This window comes from Pseudorasbora parva, chromosome 20 (genome assembly GCF_024679245.1).
Source record: "Pseudorasbora parva isolate DD20220531a chromosome 20, ASM2467924v1, whole genome shotgun sequence".
Lineage (NCBI taxonomy): Eukaryota > Metazoa > Chordata > Actinopteri > Cypriniformes > Gobionidae > Pseudorasbora > Pseudorasbora parva.
The window spans coordinates 27,083,218-27,105,723 of NC_090191.1; the positions used below are offsets into that span (position 1 = coordinate 27,083,218).

The 22,506-nt window shown below is 38.2% G+C and overlaps 1 protein-coding gene across 1 annotated transcript in view; it reads left to right on the forward strand.

Annotated features, from left to right (window-relative positions):
• The window catches only part of snd1 (staphylococcal nuclease and tudor domain containing 1), a 203,233-nt gene that overhangs the window by 5,604 nt on the left and 175,123 nt on the right, over window positions 1–22,506 (forward strand). The window contains exons 3-10 of the mRNA XM_067426817.1: window positions 1,069–1,189; window positions 1,336–1,417; window positions 5,257–5,417; window positions 8,272–8,363; window positions 8,790–8,948; window positions 11,115–11,221; window positions 11,591–11,681; window positions 20,012–20,116. Of these exons, the coding sequence (XP_067282918.1) occupies window positions 1,069–1,189; window positions 1,336–1,417; window positions 5,257–5,417; window positions 8,272–8,363; window positions 8,790–8,948; window positions 11,115–11,221; window positions 11,591–11,681; window positions 20,012–20,116 (918 nt within the window). The remainder of the gene's footprint in view (window positions 1–1,068; window positions 1,190–1,335; window positions 1,418–5,256; window positions 5,418–8,271; window positions 8,364–8,789; window positions 8,949–11,114; window positions 11,222–11,590; window positions 11,682–20,011; window positions 20,117–22,506) is intronic.

Genomic DNA, 22,506 nt, shown 5'->3' on the forward strand with positions numbered 1-22,506 from the left:
AGGTTATGCAGCTAGAGTTTTGACGCTGTTGTGTCCTTCTTAAAAAATGAAACAAATCAAGCAGGGATACTTACTTGTCCAGCAGAAATCTGGCTAACTCTGCATTGGTTTTTAATCTTATCAGGACACGTAACGTTCCTCCCTCCACCTCGGAAAAGCCGCTCATATATTTACCCTTGTATTATTTCGGGCTCTATCAAATCCTTTTTTTCTTTCGCCATAAGCAAAACTGCGGCACACTGGTAATCTTGGATTTGAACGCCTGTATGCGCTGTGCATGAGAGCACATGAGAAGGGGTTGTGATCAGTGCAACACCGCTAAGACACTCCTGGCTCTAATTGGTTCTTTCTTACCGGGAACGGTGTATTTCTGCAAATGGCAATAGAACCACTGGGAGGAGCCAGAGGAGCTTGATTTTTATCATATTCTACTGTCAGGACATAACGACAGGTTTAACAAATACATACAAAATAAATTTTTACAAAAGTTACCTACTGCAGCTTAAAGCACCAAATTAGCATATTAGAATGAATTCTGATGGTTCATGTGACACTGAAGACTGGAGTAATAATGCTGAAAATTCAGCTTTGCCATCACAGGAAGTTATATTTCACAAAATTACTTTTTTACTGTATACTTCGAGCAAATAAATGCAACCTTTGTGTCTCGCCGACCCCAGACTTTAAAAGAAAAGGGTGTACGCAGATTGTCATAAAAATGTGCATCAGACAACTGTTTTTTGTTGTTGTTGCCCATTTCAAATACATTTGTATTTGTCACTTGATATTTTCAACCAGTGCTTTTTATAAGTCTGTGTTCCGCTTCACGCTGTGCATAAAATCACTGTAGCGCATGGCATCTTGTGACAATTTCCCTTAGTAAGTCCATTCAATTTCTAATTCTTTAATTCTACACTTCATTATATAATTTTTCGCTGCAGGGTATTTATACCTTTTTGTTAAAACATTGAATTCCTGCTTGAGTGAAAAGCGACTCTTTAGTTGCTAATGCACGTCCTCCAGTGCTGAATGGCTGTAAATAGCTTTGTGTATGTGTGTTCTTTGCAGCCGTGGGCTTTCCAGGCACGAGAGTTTATGCGTAAAAAGGTAATCGGCAAAGAAGTCTGCTTCACTGTGGAGAATAAAACCCCTCAAGGCAGAGAATACGGCATGGTGTACCTGGGAAAAGGTGAGTAGTGTGCTTGATCGCGAATCTCGTCATTGAATTCTGATTTTCTAAATTACAAGAGCATTTGGTATACTTGAATTACCCTGATGTGTTGACTGTAGTGTTGTTATAGTAACATGTCTCCTCTGGGTTTGATCTCTCCAAAGACCCATCAGGAGAAAATATCGCCGAGTCCCTGGTGTCTGAGGGTCTTGCCACAGTTCGCAGAGAAGGCATCAGAGGAAACAAGTAAGAATCCTGTGTATTTTCTTTCCCATTGCGTCAAACTGGTGTCAGTGCAGTTCTTGCACCTATTGTCAAAGCCTTCACAATGCAGGCTGTGTTTTCCCCATTGGCAGAGATCATTTGTGTTGTCACAGTGGTTTATTTGTCCTTGTTTGTCCTGCAGGGGGCAGTGTTTGCCTTTAATGAAGTGACATTGGACACTCTGGCTTTTAAACCATATTGCTTTTGATATTTCTCCATTTGATCTCACTCCCTCTTCTGGTCACATCTGCTCTTTACACGTCTCGTCTATCTGCCCTTCTCCCTCTGGCTAGCAGCGATGTAATATTGTCCTAAGCTTTTGGGACTTAATGATGCGTATGCGGGCCACTCTGTGAAATGGCCTTGAACAATTGCCAGTGGAATCGGTTTGCTTTAGCCTCATTTTCCCCGCAGGAGATGGTGGTGTTAGCCCCGCTGGTCTCTCCACAGCCCCCGAACAGCCTTCTCATTAGCCAGGCCTGCTGTGGCCCATCACAGCCCACTGGATCGGCTATCATAATCTCCAAAGGAGTCGTGTTTAAACCTGGGCCGCGCTCTGCCCACCAGCTCTCAATTAGGCACAGCTGAGCTGGGAAGGATGCCCACTCCTTTCCCTCTGACACGTTCTTACTTTCTCTTTTGAAAAGATGAAAGAAAATAAAACTTTACAAGACAAAGAACACTCAAGATGGCTGCTGAGATGTGGCACCCTCTTATTTCTCCTAGTTAAAATTTATGAATGCTTAGATAATTGGAGCTCTGGGCTTGTCATTTAGTAGGCAGAAGAGGACTTTTCTTTGACATTTCTCTACCAGCCTTGCCTGTTACTACATGAGTGAGGTTTTAAATAAGAGTCTGGTATTAACATCTGTCCTGTGGCTCGTCGTTTTGCATATCAGAAAAAGCAGGGCGGTGGACCCAGATGTCTGGTTTGAAACTTTTGAGCTTTGTGTTTGTGTCCATTAGACGTGGCAGTGTCCTAGTCTCCCGTGGGCTGCTTGCAGTCTGTTCGTAACCATTTGCTACATATTGCACATAAAAATGGAAATGTTTTCACCAGGTCCAATGAAATTGCCTGGCTGTGACACAACTTCCTGGAGTTGGTGTGTGCAGGTTTTTATCAGTCTGCCTGGAAACTAAATAGTTTGAAAGGAACTGGGTTGACTCTTCTAAATTATTAGATGAAGAACACATCAGTTATGTGTGAAATTTGTCAGGTTTGTGGCTTTTAGATATTTAAAGGACATTTAGCAAATATGTATGATTAAACAAAGAAAAAATGTTTTTGTGATTCCGGCATATTTCATGATTTAAAGGAGGGAGCCTCTGCGCAAGCCTACTGTATGTGAATACTTCAGAGTCTGACCACCTTTTTTTTTAATTAAAGAAATACATGAATAGAAAACAAACAACACCACATTAAAGAGCATTTACATCCCATTATTTGATTTATACTCACAATTAATATGTAATGATCACATTGATTTCATACACTTCAGTTTCTGATACATTCATCAAGTATAAGAACAAATTGAAGCTGTTTAAATAAAGGTATGTTTCCAGCCCAAAGTTGATTACTATGTCTTAAACGCATCATATCTTCTGGGCTTCTAAAATAAGTTCTAACAGAAAAAAAATCTACAGAAAATAATTGAACCATTTAAAATATTATAAATAAATGTTTCTTTAGCTATAGCCTAGAAACATGTATGTAAATATCATAGTTAAAAGACTTTAAGTCCCATTTGTTAACAAGGATGTATTGGCTTATTTAGCTAGCTTTCAGACCTAAATGCATTATGCAGTATACATTTTACAGCATGTATTAATATTTGAACAATACAATTGTACCTTGATCATTCATGTTTGTTAGTTCATAGTGCATTAAATAAGGTTAACAGATAACCTTACTTAATGTTATATATGGAATATACATTTTCAAGGTAAACGTACCAATTAAGCTCCCCAAGATCTACATTGAGATATTTTAGTGCATAGGGTATGAATGAAGATAAATTGGTAACACTTTCAAATGATGGTGTTTAGTTAACATTAGATAATGTATTAACTAACATGAACCAACCATGAGCAGTACTTTTTTTTACTCTATTTGTTCATCTTTGTTAATATTAGTTAATAAAAATACAGCTGTTCATGGTTTGTTCAGTGCATTAACTTATGTTAACAAGATTTTAATAATGCATTAGTAAATGTTGAAATTAACATTAACAAAGATAAATAAATGCTTTTTAAGTACAGTTCTTTATTAGCTAATGTTCAATGTAGTTAACTAATGTTAACTAATGACCATTATTCTAAAGTGTTACTGATAAATCCCTCACACAATAATATTTTATTTTAAATGACAAAAGCGTTTAAATTAATATATACTCCATTAAATACAAAAAGTCTGGCTGTGCTTAATGGGTATGTGTTAAGTTTGTACCCTTTAAGCGCACCCCTGTTCCATTAAAGAACAACACAGGTGAAAAATGAACCTAGGCGTTGTTAACACATGGTTACCAAGTAGATCGTTCTCTGGGCTGTGTTTTCATGAAAATCAAATGTAAAGAGTTTATCTCTAAATACAGATTAGCTTATAACGCTAATATATGGGACACAGAATAAGTCAAATTAAATGGCTAGTTAATACCACTAACAAGGCTCAAAATAGCCTCACACTAACACGGTGGCATAATGAGGGCCCCTACATGCAAACCGAAGCATTGAGAACTTTGTAAGTATACAAACAGTTTAATAAGAAGATACTTTATAAAGACAGTCCATTATGCGTATACAGACAGGAGCCATCTTGGAAAACAATCTCGACAGGTCGAGCCACGAACGCTGTGCTAAGTGATAAACTGTGACTTGGGATCTCAAATGGTCCATTGTTTCTGGAAGAAAGCACTGAACGTAACAGAGAAAAAAAAACGAAAAAAAAAAAAAAAACAGCTTACTTAGAACAGCGTTCGTGGCTCGACTCGTCGAGACTGTTTTCCAAGATGGCTCCTGTCTGGATGTCTAATGTACTGTCTTTATAAAGCATCTTCAAAGCTCACATGCATTAAAATAATCTCACTACAGAGAAACACCTATTACACGTTCAGCAAGCATGCTCTGATATATAAAAGGCACTTTGAATCTTGCCTTTTCATCTAGTTTCAGTAAGACATGAATAAATTGAAGACATAATCATCATTGTATGTTTTAATATTCAGTCTCTGCGATCTTGCCTTCAAAACTAATTTAATTTCATAATTTGTTGTCTGAGCCAAGACATTAAAGCAGGAGCTGATACATCATTGACGGAGTCTCTGGTCAAACTGGGTCTTTAATTAATTGACTTTAACCACCCAAATTTTTTCGCCACTAAAAAAACCCGTCGTTTTCATCATAGATTCTGATTCATCCCTCTTGTTCTGTCTGTCTGTCTTGCGTCTTTAAGTCTGTTCATTAAGGCCAGCACTACTTAAACTGATAGAGCCTTATTAAAAATACTGACGAGTATCTACCATGGTCAGACTGTTTAATTCCCCTTAAAGATAATGATGGCTTTTAGAACAACAGAGGAATTAATTGAAACATGTGTTGGCTTTTGATAATGAACAAAATCATTTGAAGAGCTTATCAAGGCCTCAGAAAGGGGCTGCTCTCTGTGAAAGACCTCTACATCTGGCGCTCGGGGCATTGAAGTCCAGAGAGGGAAGAAAGGCTGACTAAAATGATCTTGTCTTATTTTTAGTACTCCAAACTCTTGTGGTATACTCTGTGGGCTGTAATTTGATATTTATTGGACTTTGTGCACTTCTCTGTTTCAGTCCTGACCAGGCAAGACTATGTGATTTGGAGGACCAAGCCAAGTCTGCTAAAAAGGGACTGTGGTCTGAGGGTGGAGGCTCACACACCATTCGAGATTTAAAGTATACCATCGAAAACCCTCGCAACTTTGTCGACTCCCTCCACCAGAAACCAGTGAATGGTAAGATGTGCTAAGCTTGGTTTGCAGATCACATATTGTGCTCTTGAAGGCCAGTACACATAAATGCTGGGGCAAACATCACTAGTGTTCAAGATCAAGTTCCAATTTCATATTCATAAATGCAGATTTTCTAATAAAAACCTCCAAGTGATTTTAATGAGTGCAGCAAGGTCACACAGTGACATCATTACATAATGATATATTATAGAAGCATTACAAGTAACACAAGTTATGTAATCTGATTACTTTTTTATCACTTATTTATTTGAGCAATTATGGCATAGTTTAGCGTTTTCTTCAGACAAAAGCTAAATTTAAAAACACACTAACAATGCTTGCTGGAGGGTCTCACTCTTCCAGATGCCCATTTTTTTTCTCTTCACAGCCTTACACACAGCTCATTTCTCCTATTTAAACTGAATACTAACCCTGATGAGAGTTAACCTCCATTGGAGGGCTAGCCAGCTCGCTGCAAGTGAACAACTGAGTCATTAAATGCTATAGAAATGTGCACCACTTCCCCTCGCCGCTAACAAGCTTATTAGATGCTAATCAGAAGTCAAAGTTGCAACATTATATTGTTCGTAATATTGAATTTAAACCCACTTGGCCACATGACCCGTTCCAGAGTGGCTGTAATCCACCTTCTTAGTAATTGTTTCACGGCTCTCGCTATGCAGTAATGCCAAGTGAGTTTTAAACATGCCAGTTTGTTGTTCTCTTCAAGAGCCCATGCAAAACTAGAGAGGCCTGTTTACATACTGTCAGCTTTCCCACATGCCGTGACACCACGTGAACTTCCTTTGAAGTGGGCTGACAATTTGAATTGGAAAAACAAAGAATCAACAGTCAAATTATTAACATGCTGAGTTGGTTTTAAGTATTAGAATAGTTCATAATGGTGCCCTCCTCCCAAATGTATAGCCTACTTTTGTTCAGCAAAAATGCATTAAATTGATCTAAAGAGACTTTAAAGGTGCACTATGTAGTATTTTTGCAGTAAAATATCCAAAAACCACTAGGCCAGTGTTATATATTTTGTTCAGTTGAGTACTTACAATATCCCAAATGTTTCCAACTATTTGTAAATTGTGAGAAAATTGCTATTTTAACTAAGCATTGGGACGTTTCAGCATAGCGTTTGAGCGAATCGCCTGTCAATCGCGTCATATCTGCGTTACCCTCTGTTTTATTCTGCCGAAGCGCTTTTCTCTTGGCAGTGTGAACATGTCACAGCAGCGCCGAGCGAACGCACAGAGGAACGTCATAACGTAATTTAAACACACTTAAATGTATCTGATATGATAAAAAGAGCTGCTTTACCTGACCGGAAAAAGCGGAAGTGCGAGCGCCCGACAACTGTGTCCCGTCCCTTCATAATAAAAGTCCCGGTACTCGCGAGCCGTGTGTTTGTATAAATCACATGCTGTGACACCACGTGAACTTCCTTTGAAGTGAGCTGACAATTTGAATTGGAAAAACAGAATCAACAGTCAAATTATTAACATGTTGAGTTGGTTTTAAGTATTAGAATAGTTCATAATGGTGCCCTCCTCCCAAATGTATAGCCTACTTTTGTTCAGCAGAGATGCTTTAAATTGATCTAAAGAGGCATTAAGGACATTTAAAATATTACAAATGAAAAAACCTTTATGTAAAAAAATCCTGAAAAATAGGATTATTAAGATATTGTTTTTAATGTAAAATATTTTAAATATTAGAATGATTTCTAGAGGTTCATGTGACAGTTATTGTGAAAACGGGGCTCGACAATAAGGATTACCCAATGGCCCGGTGCCAGAGTAAACGTGTCCCTGATCGTGACATTGCTGCATCATGAAAGTTAATCATTTGCGTGTGTTTTTATGCCTTGCCAATTTAAATATTAAATTGCTTTGTGCTTTGTTCTTAGACCTGTCTCCCTCGACGAATCTTGAAGGGAGCATATGTATTGATCATATTGCTATCTGTTAAGGTATCTTCTCGGCTCACTACTGGTGCAGCTGCGCTTACCTGCACTCGCGAATGCAGTGATGGACAGCTGTCTTTCCTCATTCACCTGGTGTTTGGATTTAATGTTATTTTTTCAGTGTGTGGTGGCGGTATTATGATAGGCCATTTTGTTAAAGAACTTTTCATCTAAGTAATTCCAAAATTTGCGAGGCAGACGACCGGCAACGTTTATGTGATCAAATACAATAAACTTGTTAAAATTCTCAGTGAATTTAATTCTAGCTGTGAGTTTTAGGGCTTGGTATTTATCATGGATTCACTGCATTTATGACCAGCAAAGCAGCGTAGTCAAATGTGAATAGGTTTGTTTTTCCAAATATTATTTACAGATCAAATATTCGACAAATCGTGCACATCGCGGTTTTAACTCCATTGATGATTCAAATGGCAAACAACTCTTACTACGCACACCACAACAGACTTTATTGATGTTATGGGTCAAAAACAAAGATTACAATCGCTAGGCCTATATAAAACTTTTTTTTTGTGTATATTGTGGTATGGCCAGTGAAAATTTTGGCAGGGCAAGTACAAATTTGAACTACTGGCCTCAGCGTGACCGGGCCAGTAGAAAAAAAACTCATTGATCCCTGCAAAACCATGTATGTCATGTGAAAAGTTATTTTAAATTCAAATATATCCCAATATTACTATTTTTATTGTATTTAGTTTGTTCCATCAAATAAATGCAGCCTTGGTGAACATAAGATACAGAAAAACATTATATTACTAACCCCTTTGGAACTATACTGTAGTTTGTGTAAAACAGCAGCAGAAACAATGGACATTTAAAGTTTTGTCCTTAATTAACTCTCTTACTCCCTTTTTCTTAAATGCACAGCAATTATTGAACATGTGCGTGACGGCTGCATGGTTCGAGCACTACTTCTTCCCGACCACTATCTGGTGACAGTCATGCTGTCTGGAGTCAAGGTGAGCTTCAATCCGTTAATATGCAACGCTATGAATAAGAGAACCAATTTCTTTAGGCAGAACCCCTGAGACCAATATTTCCCAGGATTTTCCATTTTCTCATTACTACTTCTCTATGTATCTCTTGATGGTTAGCCCTGAGAGATTCCCTCTAGGTTTTTTTTTTGACCAGACCTGTTCCATGAATTCAGTAGACCATCTTACTGTTTAATCTCACTAATCATGAAAAAATGAACTCCATAGCTGTGCTAAATTAAGTGTGTTAGAGATAGAAACTAGAGTTTCCACTCTGTGGCTTTTCAAGAAAGGGTTTGCCGCCTTAGTATGATTGTACATTGTTTTCTGGGGTTTGTTTTTTAGTATGTCAGAATAGATTTTTATTGATGTATAATTTTTGTAATGCATATGAAAAAAATCTGTCTCCAGTGCCCTACGTTTAAGCGGGAGGCAGATGGTAGCGAGACCCCCGAGCCCTTCGCAGCAGAGGCAAAGTTCTTCACGGAGTCACGACTTCTACAGAGAGATGTGCAGATCATTTTGGAGTCCTGCCCCAACCAGGTCATCTTGGGTACCATCCTGCATCCGGTATGAAGCCACATCATCCCAGACCATCTTTTTGATAGATTTATAAAAGGATACTTCACCTCTTTTTCATATTAAACTATGTTATTCCCTTAACTAAAACGAGTTGACACGTACCTCTCTCGTCTCAGTGTGTGCACTTAATCGCTCTGACGCGCGGTGACATTCTGATAGCATTTAGCTTAGCCAACTAAGCCCAGTTCATTCATTATGGTGCCAAACAGAGATCAAGTTAGAAGTGACCAAACACCTCCACTTTTTCCCTATTTAAATACATTTACACAAATAGTTGAACAATCCAGCATGGTGACAAAATAAAACGTGGCGCTTTTCTAAGCAGATTATAAAGGAGAACTATAATGTATGGCGGAATGGCACTTTTGAGAGTACTTCGACTTGGCGCAGTAAAAAGTCGCCAGCGCTCCATTGAAATAAATGGGATCATGTCGCTTTGTCGCTGCGTGTCGCTGGCGGTGTGAACGGGGCTTCACACTCGCATTTCTGTCAATAGGGGGGAGGGGGAGATGTGAGGGAGGATGTAATACGCACTTTATGGCGTGTATATGACACGCTCTTGGGTAGGATGGGGGTAGTGGGCTGGGTGGTTTGTGCTTATAATACGCCATAAAGTGCGTACCATATGCACGGCAAAACTCATTTTGGTGTACACTTTCCACTAGATTGCACACTCGTACTATTTATACGCATTTTCATGAGATCGGGCTCGCGCAGCTGTGACCTGAACAGCACGCGTTGCTATATGTTTAAATGAAACTCATTTAAACCTCACTTCTACAAGCCAGAAAACGTGAATGAGAACTTGCGTGCAAGGATATGTCTCTGTGCACTCATCCGAAGCGCGCACTCATATCACAGCGCTCAAATATTGAGTTATCTTTCAAGTCTTGAGCTTGAACAGACAAAAACTCACACAAAAAGTGTGTTGACATGTCCACCTTGATGAGTATCCAAGCAGACATAGTCTATACATGCCTTAAGTGAACATCATACAATCGAGAAAGACGACGCATATCCGTGCATTAGGTCTTAAAGGGGCAGTAGTCTTTACTGCTGTCTGTTTAATGTCAAACAACAAAAGACAAGGACACTCACGGCTCTTGATTGAATAGCTTTTGTAATTTTAATAAGGATTAATCTTTAATTTATACAGTCAAATATGCAATGTTATTTTACATTTGATCAGTTTCTTTACTTGAAAAATTGTTAGACTTACCTGAAAAACAAAAAATGTATTAGTATCTCAGTATCTCTTTGCTCGATTGTATTTATTTGTGCTGCTGCTTGTATTTAATTAATTTGTTCTTATTTTCTTTATTTTATTTTACCGTAGTCCTTTTTCCCCGAACATAGCAAATACCGAAACCATGAACCTAAAACCGTCATACAAACCAAACCGTGAGATCTGAACCGTTACACCCCTAGTGAGTACGTGTTAGGTTAGCCTTCAGTTTCTGCTTTTTGCTTGCAGGACGGTACCTGATATAAATGCAATCAATATTTTAAGGTTTTCAGATGGCATACAGTTTTTAACAGTCGAGGTAATTGTTTTAATAGTTTTAAATAGTTTTAATAGTTCGAGGTATAGTGCTAGCAATAATAAAGATGATGTGTGATGGTGCATAAATACAGTAGTAGCTTTTTGGTGAAATGGTTCCACACTACTTTTATTTGCACGCTTCATACTGTCGTCTGCCTTGGCTCTAATCTCGAGTGTTTTAGCCTGTTTACTTTTTGCAAACCTTGTGAGCGGGCAAACACAAACGCTGTGACCTCGCGCCAAATGTTTTTATTGGTTTATTAAGTACAAACTTGCGAGTTATGAAAAATTGAGTGTGAGGGTTTGTTCACTTCACACAAAAAGATTTTGGAATGAGATGGCTAACTGTAGTAGCGTTTAGTCCACTGTCTATAATAGCCTAATTTAGAGATCTTTTTTTTTTTTTTTTTTTTTTTTTTAACCGACAACTTGATCGGTTAACGTTGATACGGTCGACCATCGGTCAAACGGTCATCGGTTAACATCCGTATAATACAGTATGCAACTGCTGCGATGTGGGTACATCTACAGGTCAATATAATATAGTATAAGATATGCTGAAATATTTCTTTGCTAATTGCAATCCCTGTGTTTGTGTGTGGTCATTACAGAATGGGAACATCACAGAATTGCTGTTGAAGGAAGGCTTTGCACGTTGCGTGGACTGGTCCATGGCTGTGTACACGCAGGGTGCTGAGAAACTCAGAGCAGCAGAACGGTCAGTGCCTCTCGGTCGGACAGTTGTCTGCCCTAGTTTGCTATACATTTCAAATACGCCTGACATTTCAGCTGCTGGATCAGACAGAGCAGCTTGTTAAATCCTTTAGACTGTCTCAGGCTGCTTTTACTTCATGTTTCAGCAGAATAGTTTAGCAAATGTGGCAACTTATCACACAGCCGTTCAAGAACACCTGCCCTTATGCCCACCTGCTAGCTTACTGAAGCGTTAGACACAATCACAATGAAATATGATAGGAGCATACAAGGTTGTGTCTTTATTCCAATTAATTGCACATGTGGCTGTCCTATATTCAGTTCTTCATTTTGTTGGAATGCCTTAACTCTTTCTCTCCCTAAAACCCTGCAGATCAGCGAAAGAGCGTAAAGTGAGAATCTGGAAAGACTATGTTGCTCCCACAGCCAATCTGGACCAGAAGGACAGACAGTTTGTAGCAAAGGTAAGGTTTCCTTCTCATTTAGTTTTGAAAATATTTAGCTTTCAATCTGTGCACCCTTAAAGGGATGGTTCACCCAAAAATGAAAATTCTCTCATCATTTACTCACCCTCAAGTTGTTCCAAACCTGTATGAGTTTCTTTCTTCTGCTAAACACAATTTTTTTGTAGCAAAGCAGATAGAGAATCCATTGTCTACCATAGTATTTTATTCCCTACTCTGGTAGTATTGATGAAACGGTATGGAAATTTCACAGTACGATTATAGTGACCCATATTTTCATATGATTTGACAGTTTATTTTATTAAATATAAAAAATCCAAAAGCTTTGCATTACCCAACACATAGATGAACCCTTTACAGTCAGTTTTATACAAATGCGCATACCAATGTTGTATGTAATTTTAGAGACGGTCCCTAAATTTGCGAATCTCGACCGTCAAGCCAACTTTATGCCATTCATATCAGATGTGATATGGTTCTGCTGTGTTTGTTTTAAACTATTTTCGCTGCTGAAATAGGCTTGAACAAAAACATTCAACCGTATGCTGAATGAATCTCCTGCGAACATCGCATGTTTATATCTGCTTTGAGTGAGTGAGAGCTGCGCTCGCTCTGAACAAAACTCCGGCTCATCTGAACGCATCTGATTATTAGACATTGCATTCAATAAACTCAATAGAAACACATGTGATGGGTTATAATGCGCAACGCGATTGTAACAGATGGATTTTGAGAAGCCTATAATAAGTAGGTGACTAGCAACAGTGACTAGTGTGAGTGACTGTGTTAGCCACAGCCGAAATACACCAAACAAACGGCGGGTGTTATTGTCAAGCCCTGATAATTGTTCCTTAACTGTCACCCGTTAGTTCGTCTTCGGCTCAAGCTTCACGTTATTATTTCCCAGACGTAGGTTTGATATTGAGGTCAAAGTCCACTTGCCTTGCGTTCGCAAACCTTCGCAGATTTGAAGTGTTTCCCCCTATTACAGCGACTTTCTTTTGGCAAAATTGTGATAATCACTGACGGCTTCAATGATAATGAAATTTTAAACGATATTACTATACTAACCGTCAGTACATTTTATCGTAAAACCGGTAATCGTTTCATCCCTATATGGTAGTAAATCATGTTGTTCCAAACCTGTTTATATGTGAATAAAAGCTTATAAACTTTTGTGAAGCATCAAAGTTGTAGTTGCATAGCTCAGATTTCATTAAAAATATATTTACAAGATTGGAATGACATGAGGGTGAGAGTGATGACAGAATACATTTTATTTTAGGTGAACTAACCCTTTACGTAAAATATGAGTAGCTGAAATTCAGTCAAAGTCATGTGGAGCAACCAACAGGCAGAAAATTTCTGAAAAATGTATATAAGACAGGAAGTGATCTCCGAGACGAGCCTTGCAGACAATAGGTTTTTCAACATATATGCAAATGTGTTTTTGACCAAGCAAGGTTTATTCTAGTTGTAAAAAAAACTAGATTACATCACATCTATTTGATGTGTATGTTTTTTCAAACTTTTTATTCGGATTTTTAAAAATATGATCTCTACATTCACATGTATTCAGGCTATAAGAAAATATAAATAATAAAATATCTTATTAATTTTTACTGGATTGGCTACACATGAGAAATTGAAAGCTTTTCTATTCTTTACCTTTTCTAGCATTGATCCACAAAACAAGCTGTGATAAACCTAAGCAAATCTGATCTGAACAATACACTGGTAATTCCTCGTGTAGATAGTGTTGCAGTCCTGAACTATTCAAAAGTGCTTGTGATGTTTCTTGCTGAAGGTCACTGAAACCTGTTGATCTTAAATCAGCCTTTGGGCCCTCCTGCCCTCCAGCCAAACTCTTGATCTCTAGACGTAGATTTGTTTAGCTGGGAGCATCTAAATAAAACGGGAGAAGTCTGCAGAGTTTAGGTTGACGCTTCCACACCAGCAAAGCGTGACATTTCACCAGCTGAGTCCCAACTTAACGAATGACCGCCTCCATTGTGTCTGTTCTACAAACTCCTTTATAACAGGGCATCTGAAGAATATTTGAGCACCGCAGTCTCTTAAAGTGCTGAGTGCGGTTGACACACTCGTCTCCCTGACGCCTTGTTCTCTATTGTGTCTGTCAGCGAGGCAGGCCTTTCAGGTCTCAGGTGTTTCATTTCATTTTGCATACTCTGTAAAGTCAGCCTTGGGCCGTCTCAGCGGTTCTGTTCAGCTGCAGTCTTCAGTGCTCCCCTGCTAAATTACAGCTGAATATCTGCTTTCGCATCCCTGGCATAGAATGCGCGACGAAAGAATAAGGCATGGCGATAACTTTAAGGGTTATTTGCTTTTCTCAAGTTTTGACTGTTAAAAAAACACCTGAGCCTGAAAGAAACCTGAAATTGACCGGTTTTCTTTCTGAATTGATTACCGTTCAAAAGTTTGGGGTCTTTAAATGTAAAAAAAAAAGTTCTGTTCTGAAATGACATCTCCTTTTATCACACAGGTGGCAAAAATAGTGTTAGTACCGTATAATACTATTTGGAATTTGCTGTTTTAAAGAAAATGTGCTCAAATCTCACAATCTAATCAACTCCCAGTGGATAAAATCAAACCCTTTTGAATGTTCTGTTCTGTTAATCGCGTATGCCCGTAAAATCGGTTATGAATGCCGTTTCATGTTGCGTTAAGATCAAAGAAGAATGCGTAAGGTTATCTTTTGCAGTAACTGATATTCCCACATCAGTAAGGTTTGTTTACTTCGTTTAAAGCGCTGCCGCCTGGGCTTAATTGAAATGTTGACACTGTGCGCTCTCTCCTAAGTCAGCAACTGTGCTTTTGCAGAAAGTTTCTTCATTCTCCTTAAAGTAAGGTTGTTTCACTGAACTTCAAGACCTTTAAAATATTCATGCTTGGCCTTTGGTTATGTAAAGGTGTTGCTCTGCAATCTGCTTACAGAATTAGTTTCAAAATCCGCAGACACAAAAGTGTGTTTTTGCCTGAGTCAGAAAATACCAGAAGTGAGGAATAAAACATTTATATGAGCTTTAGCTTGCCTCAGATCTCTCTGAGCCGGGAGAGAAAGAAGATATACTTTGAAATTGTGTGCGAGTGTGTGCGCGTATTGAGGGTGTGTCTGTGTGTTTGTAAGAGAGAGAGAGAGACTCAACAGAAAAAGCTACTGACAAAGGCAGAATGGCAAGTGTTTGTAAGCTGTTTCTGTGTCCTGGCATACAGGTCTAGTTGTTGTAATTGGTTTGCATTTCCTGTCCTTTTGATGATTTCAGAAAGAGTTTAATAATAATATTTATAATAATAATTAATAATATTTTTCTATTAGAAAAATTGCGACATTGCTTTTGTGTAATTGCAAAGTGAAAATTGGCCATTTTAAAATAGATTTTTAAACTTTAATTTAGTTCCTTTTAAATTTAGTTTGTAACTGTCAGCTTGAACCATATGCAGTTTTATTTACAAATATTACTATTTATTACAATGAGATTTTCAGACCAAAATAATACCATCTATTTTTTTGAATGCAGTATTACCATGTTATGTACTAGTATATGCACTACTTTTATTCATCAAGGATGAATTAAATTGATTAAAAGTGACTAAATACTTTTATAGTTAATGAATAATTTTGTTTTAATAATTTTGTTCAATTCCTTTTTTGAATGCAGTATTACCATGTTACCTATCCATACCCTAGTTCCATTTGTTAATAGCACTACCATTTAACAGTTTAGGGTCATACAGTTTATATATATTTTAGCACTTTGAGATTTTGTTTAATATAAAGTGCATTATAAATAAAATTTATTATTATTATATATATATATATATATATATATATTTATATATATATATATATATATATATATATTATGCACTACTTTTATTTATCAAGGATGAATTAAATTGATTAAAAGTGACTAAAGACTTTTACAGTTAATAAATAATGTTGTTTCACTTTCTGTTTATCAAAGAATCCTCCGAGTATCATGGTTTAAAAAAACATTAAACCAAATTTTTTTAACAATGATAAGAAATCTTGTAGCAAATCATGATTTCTGAAGGATCATGTGACATTGAAGACTGGAGTAATGATGCCGATGAAACTTTGCATTTTTTAATGTATTCAAATAGAAAGGTTATTTTAATATTTTCACTATCACGTTTTTACTGCCTTGATCAGCATGAGAGAATTCTTCTAAAAATATATTTATAATCTATTTTCCGAGTCCAAACTTTTGAGCTCTAGTCTAATATAATCATTCAGTACATATATGCCGTTATAATTTTTATTTATTTATTTATTATTTTTGGGATGGCTTAATGTTGAAAATGTTAAATAAATGAGCAGTAGAGGCAAAATACAGAAAAAAGCACTGAAAAACACAATTGTACCAATGTTTACAGGCTACTAGTCTCCTTATGTAGTTCTAGCCATGGACTATAGGTGGCAGTGTCTCCCTGTCATGTTCAATGGTCTGCAGTACCAGAGTGAGTCATGAATCTGGGCTCTAGATCCCTGTTGGCAGCTTGCGGTGAAAGTGCCTTGCATGTGTGACTGCTAATGAAACGGCAAAATGTTCTCCTTACTGTTCTCAGTTCAGCTCAACTACTACCACACAGAAAAATAAAACCACTAATTTGCTCAGGTGACCTCGTTGATTTGGCACTGAGTGCGTTTAGGAACACACAAGCAGCACAGACATGCATAGACTGACATTCTCTGCCGTATCACTGCCGAGCCGGATGCCTTTGCAAATGATCCGTTTAATTTCCACGCTGAAGATTCAGTTGAAAGCCTGACTATCTGTCAGTATTTGCCGTAAATCTGCTCATATCATTTTTATTTTCATGTTCATGTCCCTCTAAAGACTATAATTTTGTCTTCATTTGCTCAGATCAGATAATGCATGCGTTTTCGAGGCATTCCTCTGCCTGTTCAGGTCTGGTTATACATGATCCATTACCCCGTCATCTTCCACATCACTGACTCTATTAAATAACTTGGAGTTGATGATCATATAAGATGACATCGGATATGATATACTCAGACGTGATTCTAAACATCAGAGCTTCTGTGACATTTGTCGTCTTGTGCGGATGGTCCATGTACGCAAGGAATGTAGCCTGCACATGTAACGCATGATTCTTCTCAGATGTAACGTAACATGATTCTGTCACAACCTGGATGTCAAATGTAGCACATGCCAGTTTTAACCTCAGGAGTCTCTTTATATTACTTTGGGGAAGAAAAAAAATGGGGTAAGCACAAAGGTTTTTCTAAAGTATTATTATTATTTTCATCATTAATGGTGCCCTTCTTTCGGACGGACCCTAGCATCGTGGAGCCAACTTCGGTATGTGAAGCTAAAGCATCACTTTCTCCTTATTTTAGGTAAATGCCCATATGACCCATATTAATCTGCTTCTTGTCCTTTTTCGTCTAAACAAAACGACGGCTCGTTCCCTTCCTCTCTTTCTCTCGGCTCCATTGTCTTCCCTGTCGGCTCGGTTTCGTTGTCTTATATGAGTGAAATGGTGAAGTAATGGTGGTAGGGTGGGAGAATCAGATAGAGGAGGAATGTTCTTTTGAGAACAGAGTGTGGGAGAAGTGTTTTGTTTGCAGCTGTTTGCTTTTGTACTGCAGAAGGCTCGTGGCGGGGTACAGTAACGTTTCTCTGGCAACAAGTGAGTCTCTCCCGTCCTCCAAGCGGAGCTTGGTCGCCACCTCTCGTTTTTTTTAACACCTACTCGTGTGCTCTCTCAATAACACTCCTGAATATTAGGGTGGCTGACAAATATTTGACGAATAATCAGGCTGGGAAACATCATAGTCTTTACAAAAATGAAATAAAAGGGAATAATGATCATTGCAGGCAGTTTGAGTGTGAAAAAGGAGGCGGTGAATGTTCCAAATGCAGTGCTTTAATTGCTGCAGATGTGCCATTGCAATGTTTCAAAATCTTTCTTTTTCAGTTTTGACCAGCAGTTGCTTTTAAGTCCACTAAATCCAATGGTCAGCCAATGTCAGTCTGTCATTGAGCCTCTTTCTGGCTAATTTGGTTCTTCAAACGAATTTGCGGATTTGATTTAAATATCTGGATTAAGTTGTATGAGATTACTGCATGGTCTTGTTCTTAGTCAGATATATCGATACCCGAAACCATGATCAGCAATGCAGCGATTGGCTGGTGGCAAGACGACAATGAATGACATCATATTCATATTATAGGTGCACTATGTAGTATTTTTGCTGTAAAATATTAAAAAACCACCAGGCCAGTGTTAGATATTTTGTTCAGTGGAGTTCTTACAATATCCCAAATGTTTCCAACTGTTTGTAAATTGTGAGAGAATTGCTATTTTAACTAAGGAGCTAGGAAGTCTGAGGGAGTCGCCTGTCAATTACGTCATATCTGCGTTACCCTCGGTTTTTTACGGCAGAACCGCTTTTCTCTTAGCAGTGTGCAACAAGTGTCACAGCAGCCGCTGAGCGAACGCACAGAGTAACATCATAACATCATAACATAATTTTAAACACACTTAAATGTATCTAATATGATAAACAGAGCTGCATGACCGGAAAAGGGGAAATGGCACTGGTGACTGTCCCGTCATAACTGCTCTGCTTGATAGTACATTTAAGTTAATAATCACATCCATAAACATGATTTCTGTCCTATCCCGATTCTTTTCTACCGGCTGTGAGGTGAAAACCACATGTCCCAAGATTCTGAGCTCAAACTCGGCATCATCAAGCTACGCCTGTGTTTTAAATAGGCGCCCTCTAGTGGACGGAAAAATTACATAGTGTAGCTTTAAATCACTGATGAAAAATTTGATGAATTTAGGGATCTTTATAAGGAAACAGATAAGTGATCAAAATGACAGCTATAATAGGATACATGAGAATGCACTGTTATATGACTCCCAATTATTACAAATGTTTCACAACTAATATTTGTATAGGCTTTACATTTATATTTCTATGTTGTAATTAGCAATTCATTTAATTTTACCTGTGAAGCAAATTTGTTACATGACAGCATTAGTTTTAGAATCAGGAACATTTTTCTAATGGCACAGCAGACAGCATTTTTTTTTTTTTTATTGTACAAATTATCTGCATTTCCTGCACTGCATCAAGTTACTCCCATGATAGCTGCAAATGAATGCACGGCTTAGACTAACTAACTGTAATTGTGTGTTAGACTCCAATAAAACATTAGGTAAATTTTCCCTCACGTATAAATCTCATTAAGTAAAAATGACTGGATCTATATTATGATAGACTACACAACATTGTAATACTATTTGAATATTTATTTTTAAATAATTTTTATTTTTAATTATTTTTGCTCCAGTTAGCAGTGGCTGGGACAGCCTTAAAGTAGCGTGTCACCTCCGCTTAAAAAGATGCAGTCAAAATTCTTTTTTTACATGAAATAAGCCTGCTCCCAAGCAGGTTTGAACTCACGGACCTGTGACTATGACAGCAACTCTAGGAGGAACTTCGAAAACAATCCTGGATTATGTTAAATCGTCAACAATGAAATTCAGATAACTGTGTAATCCACGTATGAAGAACGTACCACATTTTTTGTATTGTGGCCTAAAACATTGCCACTTTATTTAGACCCCTATCGGTGGCTTTTCGGCAGATTGAGCATGTTGAACCACTGGCGGAGCACACTGGTGAGAGAAGGCGATATGATTGGCTGTTCAGCTTAACAAGAGTGTGATGTATGTACTGTGTTCATATTGTGTGTTCACTTTTGCTGATATTGAGGTGGGATTATGGGTAATTTTAGGGACTGGTGTGGTGGGATGAGTAGGTTTAAGGGCAGGGTTAGATGTGTGTATAACTACAGAAATGAATTACAGTTCAATGTAATAAAATAAAATGAGTTCATTGTAAAATATGTACACAATAAGTGCATTGTATCAAATGATTAATTGAAATGTTAGTACATAGTAGGTAAGGCCAAATAATATAAAGTGGATCTAAACTTTGTATGTTCAAAGTCTTGTGCAACCGTGATTTTATTCTATCAGTGGTTCCAAAATGGCAGTGTTTTCAGTTGTTTTTTTTTTTGTCCCTAAAAGAGTTCGCCATGTCTGGCATAATTCAAAATGGACAAAAACATAAAATATGGTGAATAAAATATGAGGTCAATAGTAGAGGTTGAACATCGGTAGTATCAAACGTTGTTCGTTCTTGAAAAATATCAATGCCAAACTTGCCTGAATTTTCATTGCTGCTAACTTGACCTTTCTCTTTCTCTGCATTCATTTTCTTTTTGCCCTCTTCTGTGCAGGTCATGCAAATCGTGAATGCAGATGCCATCGTGGTGAAGCTGAACTCTGGGGAGTGTAAGACCATCCACCTGTCCAGTATCCGGCCCCCAAGGCTAGAAGGCGAGGTACGAGTTAATGCATGTCTGTCCTTGGATATCCCTGTCACTAAGGCCATTACTGAATCCACAGGGTGCCGGCTGTCTGTTGCACTGTTTGCAAAGTGCTGATGTGATGGTTTTTGCTCTCCTCCATTTCTTAAAAGCGCCAATCTCCTCCCTTCATGCATCTTTCACACTCAGAGCTCAGAGCAATTTCTTTACTGGACACCAGGGGGAGCTAGAGAGACAGAAGCCCACCGGCCCTCCTCCCCTCCGCTCGCTCTGACACGCCAGTGCTGCACTGCAGCCAAAAGCCCTATAGATCTACTCCCATAATGAGCACGCTCTCGCCGAATCCCTCTTCCTCATCTATTAACGCCATGCGTGTCCACTCAATCCAATGCAATTCTCAAATGCTCACTTTTGATTTGCTAGATGTTAACAAATTAATATGTAAGCGCTATTAGACAGGGCTGCATGTGCGTGCACGTTTTTGCAGTTCTCAAACGTTCTTGTCGTTTCTTATTCATGCCCATTAAGGCTGTTAATGAGAGCTGATGTGCAATGGGTGCTTTGTCTAGGTTAAGTGTGTGCATATCAGAAAGCTTGTATGTTAAACTAAAAGCGGTTAAAATTGGAGTGTGAAGATCTCTTTGCAATTAGCCACCCCCTTGCTGACCCCTGACCTCCTGTAATAAGACACGATGATTCAGCATGTTGGCAAAAAAAAGTTTCAGCGTTGATTTAGCAAATTAGACATGCAGTTTAATCGGAAGGACTATAGTGCACTACAGTGGCATGCACGTTTTTATTGTGCTCTTGTACTTTCGGATTGATGTAGCAATATGTTTGAAATCTTTAATGAAGTTTGTGATATTTTTTTTTTTTTAAAGAGGCTTTCAGAGAGTCACAATTTGTCATGCACATGGAGCTGGAATGCGGAGCTGTGGGTCTGTATCTATGGATACGGGGCTGCTGCGAGCTTTCGGATCGCAGCGTGTTTCTATCCTGGCAGCTTCAAGATGGCTTTAATCAGATCAGAGATGATTACAAAACAATAAAGATTACGGATGTATTTAGATTTCATACGTGCTTCGGAGGCATGAGACGAACCAGATAGCATTTAAAAATGGATTTCTTCAGATTTGTTATGTTTTGACGAGTTCATTTTTCTCGAAAGAGAATCCTGAAAGCTTTATTTATACAAAGACAGAAGACTGATCTTTTGGATTTATAGCATCTTCTGTGACAAACATTTTAATGAGATGTTAGTACCATTTCACTGTTTCTTTGTTCGGTTTTCAGCATTTCTGATTAACCTATATAACATTAATTACTGCCGTAATAACGTCTCATTTCAAATGTTTACATGTTTTTCTTCTCTTTTGAGCAGTGAATAAAGTATACTCTTGTAAATACTTTCCAGCATTTCAGTAATATAAGTGTAGGCTCTGGATCTTTAAAATGCATTCAAATTACAGCGAAGCGCAACGATACGGTGCTCTGCAGTAGTCAAAAAGGATATAAACGGTTCATTTTGAAGTGATCTTTTCTTGAGAACTCAGAGATATGGATTCAGACGGCAATAAAATTACCACACAACATTGGTGTTTGTCAAAAAACAGTAGGTAATTCGGCCGGGGATTTTTACGTGGGTGGTGGGAGAATAACCCTGACATTCTGGATTCGGACGGCAATAAAATCACAGGCTTGCCCCTGTAAATGATGAACATACCTTACGACCCCACGAGAAAGTTACTGTCCAAATAGGGCAATAGATTGTAAAAATAAAAAAATGGATGTAGTGTACGTGACGGTCACCCATAGGGTTCTGAAGAGCAGTTTTGGAGCCTCAAAAATAGCTCTATTGACCAAAAACCACAATTTGTACCAGGCTGTAAACATGTGTTTTTTTCTGTTGTAAAGCTGAGCATTTTAACATAGAGCTCAATGAGATTATTAGGCCTGTTGCGATAGTTGATAAATCAATTAATCGCACAATAAAAAAAATTAGCTCGATAATTTTACCGGCCGATAATTGCCATTTGCATGCTTTTTTGCTTTCCTCGTCTCTCTCGTTGACTGTGCGCGCCTCGTCCGTTTGGGGAGGTGTTTATACTCCTGAGTGATGAGACGTCATTCTCGGCCAGCAGATTCATCTGGAACTCATGGCTCTTTGGTTGCGAAGCCACACGCAAAGTTACAAAATTTGACGTGCACAACGGCAAGCGAAATGGGGTCTTGCGCACTCCGCGTCGACGGCATTTTTGCCACGCGCACCCTCGCGCTCGCGCGGACGCGTCGTGTATAAACGAGGCTTAAAGCTACACTTAAGTTTGATAAATCCAAGTTAATTCTTCAGTTCAATCTTTGTGTCCTAAAAAGGCACACAACTTCCTGTAGAGATAGCAATACAC